General features: G+C 41.2%; 1 protein-coding gene across 1 annotated transcript; it reads right to left on the bottom strand.

Annotated features, from left to right (window-relative positions):
- On the bottom strand, positions 1–1,027 carry LOC119732669 (microfibril-associated glycoprotein 4-like). Its single transcript, XM_038206304.1, has one exon. It carries the CDS (start codon positions 1,025–1,027, stop codon positions 20–22), a length of 1,008 nt encoding a protein of 335 aa, XP_038062232.1. The 3' UTR covers positions 1–19.
- Between the last annotated feature and the right edge of the window lie 10,014 nt (positions 1,028–11,041).

Raw genomic sequence — 11,041 nt, 5'->3', positions numbered from 1 at the left:
TTTGCAAGGTATCAGAGGTTTATGGTCTCAATTCACGCATTTTCATGCTGCATGTTTTCAGAGAATAATAATACCCTTTCCATGTCACCCATTGCACTCCAGTGCTAAATTGGACACTTCCAAATGGGTGATATGGACCATTCAAGTGAGAGATAAAACAACCATAAAACCACCAGGCTCCTGTGAAGACGTGTGCACAATTTGATCCCGAATCTTTTGTTGAGAAGGGACGTCCTCTGTGATAACCAAGAGAGTCACCGGCAGTGCTACTTGCATCGTATTGGCCAATATTCAGATTGTACTCACCCGGGGATATTTGGAAATCTGAGTACTTTGCCCATGCTGTGTTGTTCTCCCAGTCCTCTAAATCAACGCGTAGCTCCCATGTTCCACTTGAATCATCAGACGTCAGAGTCACCAAGTTGTCATTGCCCAACCAGAACTCACCAGACAGATCGCCAAAGCCAGACTGGTACTCGGCCCAGTTACGGTAGAAGTCCACACTGCCATCTTGTCGCCTCTGAAACACGATCCATCCGCCGCCGTCAGTTTCCATGTCACAGTAGACACGAAGACTGCCATTACCGAATCCCTCTGGGTAGATTGTGTAGATACCGTTTGAACAATAACCGGCATCTAAGAGCATCTTGCAACTTTTGGAGCGATTGAATGAGCTATCAGTCAGTGAGTAGAGAGGTGTGTCCTCATCTGCATCAAAGTACGCACTCCCTTGAGTTGCATTGAAGTCTTCGGGGTGCTCTCGTCTTGTGGCAAGGTTCAACTCGCACATTTTATTGCAGTCGTTAAAGTTAAACGACTTGCAACGTTCATCCATGCTGCATTCCCGTGCGCAGATGACGCGAGAACGCAGAGTTTTGGTCGCATATGCAAACCCTTGCAGTGCTCGATTTTCTGCAGCGTACATGAGTTGTTGCCGTGTATGAAATTGATGTCCACTGACTAAAATGACCACCTCCAAAAGTACCATTAGATTACAAACTTTGAGACCGGCGTTCAGTTTTGCCATTGTAGAAGAATCTGATCAAGCGTGATGTTATTGAAATGTTCACAATGATTAACTTTAGCCTCGATTGAGAGCGTCACGTAGATAAAGATAGAAGTTGATAAAAATACAGCCGGATATGAATTATGAATCGCTTTCAAGATCAAAACGAATCCTCGAAATTACTGCATTGTCTTAATTTGTTAATCTTAGGAGTTCGATGAAAGGTTTTACGCCAGAACACGCAGTCCAACTTGTTTCGTACAATCAGCTTAGACCTGCTATCGTCGATCAGACCATCACTAACACTGCAGATATCAACGCGTTACCACAGCACAGCGTCTGGAATGAAACTGGCGACGTAGCGCTCCTGCTTTCCAGCAAGGATACCATTCTACGGAGATGAGAGGCAGTGATTGGTTAGTTAAATGAATATTAATAAACAGCTTGCACTGGATTGGTTATTATCACTTACCAATGTCATGTGGACCTGAAATGAAATCTTAGAGAAATACACGTGTAGCTCCGCCCAGGATGACGTAAAGATTGGATTGGCCAATGGACCCATTTCCAAGGGACGATGCTGACTCTCAAGAGATTCTCTCTCGCCAAGATTCAAGCACGCTCAAAAGTAACAATCCCCCCATAGGCGTAGCCAGCGGGGGTAAGGGGGGTATTTACCCCCTCCCATATATTTTGTAAAGACTGCCTTTTTCAATTCAACTGCCCTTTTTTCCAATGGGCTTACCCCCCCCCCCCCCCCCCAATAATTTGTAAAGAGTGCCTTTTTTTACAAAGTGCCCTTTTTCTGAACAATTGCCCTTTTCAAAAAAGAAATGGTGCCCTTTTTGTGTAATCTGCCGTTTTGGGTGCCTTTTTCAGAATTTTGCACATATATCGCCCTGAAAAGCACCATTAATTTGCCCTTTGCGTGCATAATTTTTCGGTTTTGAACAGCGCCCCCATCGACAGATGGCCCCCCCCCCACCCCGCTTGTTGATTTTACGGAGGCCAAGTGTCGGGAGAGAAAAACCTGCCTACATTTCACCACGGATGTGCAAGTGCCCTTTTCAAAAATAATTACCCCCCCCCCCCAATAAAATGACCGCTCTACGATTATGTACTTCGTCTTCTTTACATTTATCTACCGATTTGGTGGAGGCATTAATTTTATCATTGTGAGAGGGGTAGTTGTGTTGTTAAGGGGTAGTTTTCCATCTCGAGAAGGTGCACAATTTTGTAAATGCGAGAGAGGTACTTGTGTTTTTGAGGGGCAGTTTTGCATTACAAGAGAGGAAACAGTTTTATGTGTGGTGCAATCACAATGTTTTTATACCTGTGCGTTTGATGGAAAGTTTTGTTTTCATCTGGAGAGGGCACATTTATAACAGCGAGAGCGGCATTTTGGATGGCCTGGGAAAATGGGGCGGGGGGGGGTACTTGCCCCTGCCCCCTGCCCCTCCCCCCTCCCGATTCCGCCGCCCTCACACTTGCAAACGACGCAATATTGATAGATGAAACGTAATTTCTGTTCATTCGGAAAGCGGTTCATTATGAAAAAAGGGTGAAACAGGCTTAATGGTTTCATTTTATTAGTGTAACTTATATTCTTCAATTATGGTACTGAGATGCTCGAAACAATCTTACAAGGATAGTTTTCTTAAGAAATCAATAAACTAAAATAATAGCAATTTCATAGTTTGGGCACTTTAATTTTCCTATTGAAGGGGTCAAGAAGCGCGCCACCAAGGGTTGAACTTCCAGGTTCTATTGTCAGTTACTTTGGAAATACTTAGAGACGGTTTGACTGTACTGAAATATTAACAGGTGTTTTTTTTTCAGAACCACACATTCTACAAGCAAATACTCAGGCACACTTGTACCACAGATTCTATAAGTATCAAACATCAGAAAGTTTAAATACATTTGTTGTTACTGCTTCAGTCATTCTTAGGACAAATATTGAATTTCTGGTCTTAGAAGCAAAGAAAAGCAAATCATGTTGTCGCGTTGATTAAACTTGGAGGCCTATGTGAAACCCAAAACTCATAACTAATGCGCCAAACAGATAAAAGCCAGGTTGAGTTGTGTTAAATATGTATTTGTTGTTTTTGATCTCACGAAAGTAAAACATTAAAATGACCTTCACAATGGGGTACATTTAGCAGTATTGTTGATGTGCCTGGAATGGACTTTTTTACACGCCGCTCACTGCCATTCTTTGTAGTCATCCACGTACGTACTAATCATAAAAATGATCACCATTCGGTGTATATACACCATGACAACAATATGATGTACTGTCATGACAACAATATCGGCAAACTAGCTGAATTATTCAGTCACCTTTGGAATCATAATGTTTGCAACTCTCACACAAGGGTAATTTCGCTTGAAGTATCTGTTAAATAATCTATTATTCCGCTCGTGCGCAAGTTATTATAGGGTTTAGTACACAATGGGAGAAAATCAACCTATTGTTGTTCAAAATCAATTAACATTTGCCACAGAAGGCCAAACCGATAGTTAATGGTTTTGTTCTATTGTGTGTTTTCGCAAAGCTAGGACTGCATAATACATGGTAGTGGCTCGTTTTGTTTTGAATGAAAGGCAGCACCGGTGAAGCATTTTGAAGAAGAATAAAATGTGTCCTTGCTCATCATGCCGGTTCCAGCCTGTGACATCCCGTGTTGGCATTTGAACAATTTCATAACAGAACTCTTGGGAATGTTGGAAGGTTTTATTAGTACAATCATAACACATTCCAAAAAAGTTCTTGTACCCCATTTCCGCTAAAATTGTTGCCTATAATGGTTGTTTTCAATAATGGGCTTCAAAAGGTATTATACTTGATAACAAAGGACTAGTTATAAAGACAATTCAAGTCAACGCCAATGTTCAAAATAATTTGATGGCAGTAACAAATACTCGATTTGCACTCGCGTACGAGACACGCTCATTCCACTTTGAAAATAATCATGTTATGATTTTAAATGAATGGGTCAACCGCTTTAACAAGAGTACCAGCGGATGCATAGACTCATTTCTTCCTACGTATTACGTAATAGGCAATTGCGCAAACGTCAACGTTTCGTGTGCAGAATTCCCGCTACTCACAGCTATTCTGATATGTGTGCAAAACATACAATGCCCTTCCTAAAAGTACAAAACACTTCCGCTTACGCTTTCATCATACCCCCAAAACTCGTGAAAAATATCATTTTTCCATTTTTTAAGGGTTTTATATTTGTTTGTGTAGCCACTTCAATTTGTGGCAATTTGCCACTGGCTACGTTGTTCTGTCTGTTTGTACTGTTTCGCGCTGCATATTTTTTTGTGCTTGTGTTCTAATGTCGACCTTATCCGCTCCGTTCACAAGTACCCCCTCACCGGAAAAGAGAGTACAGTTGGGGGTGACCGACTGACGCCATCTTGCCTGACAGCAATTCATTTGGTGCGAAGCGCGGCCACTGCGTGTACATAATTCAAATTCCCCGGTTTTCGTGCGTCACACACAATGAACAGTGCGCGTCAACCAGCGAAATGTCCCGCCCATGGGACGTCGTTGCTAGGTAAAAGGGCGCCCTCTTTCTTCGGCGCACGGGGCTCATAGAGAGACATGCTCTTGAACGTGTGCACAAAATAACCCAAACGTTAAAGACGCGTCACCCCAAAGTAACCTTATCCTCCCTCCGTGAATCTTTGTAAATGTACCATTTGTTTGCATAAAGAAGAATCGATTTAGCCTACTTGCCTAGAAATAGGAGTTGAAGCAGGAAAATCACTTTGTATTTTTTTAAAACAAGCAACAAGAGTTTAGAAAACAATTATAGACTTGGTTGGGACCCAACGAAGATCAATCAAAACGTGTGATATGACAGTATATCACACAATATAGCACATGCATTTTGAACCTGCTGAAGGCGGTCTAAATGCACAGATATCCCATAGAGCAAGCTGTTACAATAATCCAGCTGGATGGAATATGCACGGACAAGTGTTTCTGTACCAGCACGTGTTAAATTCTCCCTAATAGATCTTATTTTGTGAAGATAATAACAATCTACATTGCACGTTCATTACCACATGATCTTTCATTAACATCAAACCACGCTCCCAAGTTCCGGGCAAGAGTCACAGGGCTAACGACTGATCCCCCCAACCTGTATCCGATCTATGTTAACTCTTGCCAATTGCTGACAGTTTTACCAATAATGCCGTTTTAGTGTTGTGGAACTCACAGTGCGCTGACTGAAATGTAGGGACAAAAGGTTATGAAATGTAAGGGGTGATTGTATTGGGTTTCTCAAGAATCTTCGGAATACTAAGACAAGATAAGTTTCGGTAGCACCATGTGAATAAATCTCTTTTCTGAGTATGTGTGGTTCTGAAAAGAACCACACATACCCAGAAAAGAGATGTATTCACATGGTGCTACCGCAACTTATCTTGCTTAGTATCTTTCCACCATGCAAACCTTCAAATCTCAATCTTTGGAATCTTCGGAACTGTAAATTGCTGACTGGACGAGAGTTTTCGACCTAACTCTTTACAGTATTGTTCATGTGTCTCGAATTGATTTAATCTTTACATGCGCCTCCCCGCCATTCTTGGAAGTCAGCTGTACTTCCATGTAACGATTACCGCTCGGCCTTGATGCATTGCCATGACAACAATATCGGCAGACCAGATGAGCCACCTTGAGTTTCATAATTTAGAGGTTTGCATTTCGACAAAGGATATAATTTTAATTTCAGCCAGGAATTTATCATCTTTTTTATTTCACTGATATTTAAAACCAATTAACATTTACCGAGGAAGGTGAAGCAGGCAGTTAGTGGTTTTGATCTATTGTGTTTACGCAGAGCTACTGCATAATAAATGATAGTGGCTCGTTTTGTAAAGCAGATGCCGTACATTGTCATAAAGGCAGCACCGGCGAAGCGAATAGGAGATGAACAACGTGGCATTGTTCGTCACTGTGGTTCTAGCTTGTGACATCCCGTAAGACATGCTACTGTGCAATTTCATAAGGATGAACAATCTTTAAAGAAACCAAACAATTACCAACGAAAATTCATTTTATTTCCCTCTTCACACGATGATGTGTTCTGGAAATCTAGGCCTATCGCCGCTATAACCACTGTAACCAAACCGCTACTAAATGTCAAAACAGTCCTACATTTGATCCTGTTGTTCACCCATGGAATTAAACCAAAATTTCAGATCATGTAAACTAGGCATGGACAATTTTATGGAGCAAATTTCATCAGCTCTGTACAAGAGGGTGGGTTTTGCAATTGTTTTAAACTGTAAAACATTTGATCCTGCACACAAATGGAATTAAACCAAAATAAACGAGGCATGAACAATTTTAAGGAGCAAATTCCATCAGCTCTGTACAAGAGGGTGGGTTTTGCAATTGTTTAAAACTGCAAAACAGTCTTTTTGATCAGAAACTAGATATTTACATTCTAAAGAGGGATACATTGAAACAAGTGCCAGTGTACAATAAGCTCTGGCGAAACATGCGACGCCGATGGCACATACAGAACACCATTCGTTCGGTGAATGTTCAGTTCCTCTTGGTGGATCGATACTCGGTCAAACCACTACAAAAAATACCACGTGACAACAGCATTACTGCACAAAATTTGCCTCCGTTTAAAAAAGCTAATAAACTCTACGAATTGTCACAAATATTTGTAGAGTGAATTTACTGACGACGACATTTGCTTTATTTTTGGTCAAATTGTTCGGTCAATTTTTAGTACATTTTCCGGGGACAGACATTTGCAAAATGGACGCGCATGTTCATCAATCGAAACGGGGTGATTTTCTCGATAACTTTTGTTAAGAGTGCATTTATTGACGACGGCATGGCATTTGCTCAATGTTCGGTCAAATATTTTTGGGTCAATTTACGGGGACAGACTAGCCTTTAGTCAAGGCGCGCGTTGCTTTGACCCGGACGCGTGGTTCCCCTGATGCTGGTGGCACGAAAACAGACCAGTGCGATCGGCGAAGCCACGAGTGCCTGTACCATCTCGTGAAGAACGATTATGTACTTCTTTACATTTATCTACCGATTTGGTGCAGGCATTAATTTGTCATGCATAATGCATTGCATGTTGTGAATATGGACCAATGTAGCATCCTGTTTAGACGAAGTGACGTCACAAGCACGCGCAAGAAATCGGAGCAAAGCAAGATGGCGACTTCCGCGACGAGCGGTGTTTTTTTCGGCAGCACACATCGTCAATGGATCATGATTATTCAGCTAGTTCGATGTTTATTGATCACGCCATGCAATCGAATGTGTATTGGAAGGTAAAGATCATCTCGTAAACCTAGTGTCCAAGGGTTTCGGAAAAAGCGGTTTTTTTTTTTTCAAACCGGCCGTCACACCGAATTTGACATTAGTTTCAAATACCCCGTTCTAGACTCATGACATGGAGACTCTCCAGTACTGAAATCACCGACTTAGTCAGCTAAAATTCAGTTTTAGGGCCGATATTTTCAGCTTACATTTTAATTACAAGTGAACACTCACCAACGACAGGAGATGTCGTTTAACAGTCAAGCAAATGACAATACAATCAAGCTGAACTAGATTTTTAAAAAAATGGCTATTTTCGGTGCAACTCCGGGTGTGTACACAATGCATAGATTTTTTTTCTTAATTTAAATCATCCGTCCAAATATTTTCAAATCGCCCCTTGATATTATTTGATTAACAACGGATAAATGTACAATCATGACGTCATCAGACCGGAGGTAACTGTAGGGGGAATTTCAAAACGATCATTTATAAAGTTAATTCTGTCATTCGGCCCAATGTTATTACTACATGTATTATGATGTCCATTACAATATTGACATTTTGAATCCCTGATGATGTGATGTCATCAACCTGAGGATGGGTGGTATTAATACGTCCACTTTAATATATTATCCATATTTTCATACGGTATTTTTACGTCATAATGAACATATTATATCCTCTCCGAACTAAATCAGCATTCACTTCCACCTGACTGATGACGTCATCGAACCAGAAACAAACTTGTACGTGTACACAAAATGTTAATTGATGTGTATGATACCTTACAGGATGAATGTTTTTCTAAAACAAATTCACTGTGTGTAACATATCTTGATCCTTTGTTCCGTCATAAAGATATTCATAACTCTATTGGGCAGTGTCGAATGAAGTACATGTCTGCCCGACCACCCTGCGTTTGTATCTCAAGAAACGCGAACTTGTAGTTTGCAATTGTTTTTTTCCAAAGAATGTGTAGTAAACATGGCAAAAATGCAAGTTATAGCGATCACGATAAGTGACTATATGATCCCTTAGAGTGAATTCAGAATCTCAGACTCCATTTCTTCATACAAAGTTTACTGTAGAAACTTCACCATTTTGAGTTTTCCCTTAAGTCAACATACTTTACCCGCGCCTGGAATAGAGTCTGAAAGTAAAAGGTCACACAGCTTCCGGAACCATCGCGCGGTCTATCAATGGGTTGCCCTTTTCTTGCCATATTTTTTTTTGACCTCCACAGAATTGTTTCATATTTTTTATCCGATGTACGAGTACACTGAGATGCACTTGTCTACGTGTACTTGTAGAAGTCGACCTAACTAACTAACTCGTGACGCCATTTCATTTCCAAACAGGACTAAATGTCGGATTGGAAGTGGTCGATTTGAAAGCAGTTTTTTGTAATACAATAACGGCCTGACATGGATCTTTGAAACCTAGACTACGGGTGAATGACGGATGACTCAATATCGAAACCGCCCGCTTATTGGTCAAAATCCAGAGGTCAAAGAGGCGCGATGTCTTGCATTGTACATCTTGTACATGTGTACTGCCGTCTATAGATTGGATGTGCGCTGTTCCCCTAATAAATGGATGCAATTGTTCAAGGTAACGTATACACTGTGTGCCGCCCTCTATAGATTGGATGTGCGCTGCTCCCTTGAATGGATAGGATGGTCCTCGGAATACGGTATACATTGTTTGCCGCCCTCTATAGATTGGATGTCTCCCCTGAATGGATGGAATTGTTCTCGATAACGTGTGAATTGTGTTCCGCCCTCTATAGATTGGATGTGCGCTGTTCCTCTCGTCATCATGCAATCAAAGGGTGCGTTCTTTTAGCTTACCCGGGTCGAAACGGGTATAAAGGCAGACGGGTCAGCCATGACAGCCGGGCTAATCGAACGCTCAACCTAGGGTCATCACAATCCTCACGTGACGCCCGTAGCCGTGGCCGTAGCCACTGACAAAACACCCATTTCGGATTGGGCCTTAGTTTGGGATTTACTGATTTTTAGTCAATTGCAAAACTCAAAAAGAATAGAGCTAAAATTAAAGCCTCCAAAGTCGCAATTTCCTTAATTACCATTAGACTTCAAATAAAGTGAACTTTTGAGTCCACTTGAGGTTTTCGTTGTCGAATCAGGCCGCCATATTTGTTCGTTTCTAGGGAATGAACAACGCATGCGTGTCGTACTTCCAGCAGTGACTCTGCTCCACGAGCAGGGTCTGATGTGGTGGCTGACCCGGCTGAAGACCGACAATGACGTCAGAGCTAACCGAACGGCATGGGGCTCACCCGTGTGGACCCGGATGAGCTTTTAAACGAACGCAACCATACAGTGAGACTCTGTGGTTCATGTTTTAGTAGAACAATAAAAGTAGACAGCGGCGTGCAGTAGACAGCGGCATGGCCACCGGGGGGGGGGGTAGAATGTTGAAATGGAAGGGGGCGCCAAATCATCTTTATATGGAGGCGTCATTCAAAGCGGACATTACTGGACAATAGGTGGCGCTCTTCTTTAAGTAAGATCGCGGAACGTCAGAAAGGGGAACTCGTGAAAAATAGAGATGCTGTGAAAAAGGAAAGGCAAATGTTCGTACCACAGCGGTGTACCGACCGAAGTAGGGGGGGGGGGGACTACAGGCCACTGTTCAATTGTGAAAAGCGAGCTGGGGGTTGGAGGAGTTGAATGCCATTTAACTCTTGGGGACGCTCTTTCCTCATTTTATTAATTTGCTTCTTTCTATATTTATATCACCTGTCTCCAAGATGAAAAAGAGTGTGTTTAGCATCAACGTAAAAACCTCGACTTCTTTCCTCTTCTGGTATCAATAAAGAAAATAACAATTGAAGTCGCATTTTTGTAGAGGGCGTAATAGTTCTTGTGGTCCTCTTGATTCGCCGAATTACTGAATACTATATTCTGCCAGAGTACCGGGTATCAATGACACCTCCTGTACGAAGCTGTATATTTGAGTGTAGACACATTATTTTGAAGTACAGCCCGAGTATCCTGACAGCTGCTAAACACTAGTAGGCCTATTACTAGAATCACAATTTTGCAAACAGAACACTTTCAATATATCGGGAAAACTGAATCATTGATTGGTTCTTGTCACTCGGTTTATTCAACGTCATAGGTCATTCGAACCTATTTTTCTAGTACGCAATATACAAGTGAAATAGAAAACAGCAAACGTAGTGATAAGAAGCAAAAATGGTTTGGTTCTAATCACTCAGGTAATTTAACGTCATTATATTATGCAATGTACAGGCAAGATAGCTAACTAAATGCGTTTAGATCAAATCAAGTTATTCCAGTTTTCTGATCCGTGTATCTTTATACTCCATACTGTTAATTCTCTTTCAAGGATAATCAAATGTGAGTAATTTGATTTTCTCAAATTGGTATCCGAAAGTAGACAGTGCCTACTAACATTTTGTGACATTTTTAGTTTCAGATTTACTAATGAATAATGGTATCATTTTTTTCCCAATTTGTTTCTTGTTTGACAGTTTCTGCGCAACTACGAAACCACATTGTACAACAGCTGAAATTGCAAATCTCTGAATTGAACTACGATGTCTTTCAAGTCGGATATTAATGGAAAAGCTTTTCACTTGTATTCCTTGGTAGGAGCAAAAACTCGAAACCAAAGTTTTGAATTGATATTATTGTTGAATTATATTTAACTGATAAAACGTACTT

The sequence above is a fragment of the Patiria miniata genome, unplaced genomic scaffold (assembly GCF_015706575.1).
Source record: "Patiria miniata isolate m_02_andy unplaced genomic scaffold, ASM1570657v1 HiC_scaffold_24, whole genome shotgun sequence".
NCBI classification, from domain to species: domain Eukaryota; kingdom Metazoa; phylum Echinodermata; class Asteroidea; order Valvatida; family Asterinidae; genus Patiria; species Patiria miniata.
This window is presented reverse-complemented; position numbering and strand designations above follow the sequence as displayed.

Coding starts and splice junctions, on each gene's coding strand:
- LOC119732669 (XM_038206304.1), bottom strand. CDS start 1,027: ATGGCAAAACTGAACGCCGGTCTCAAAGTTTGTAATCTAATGGTACTT.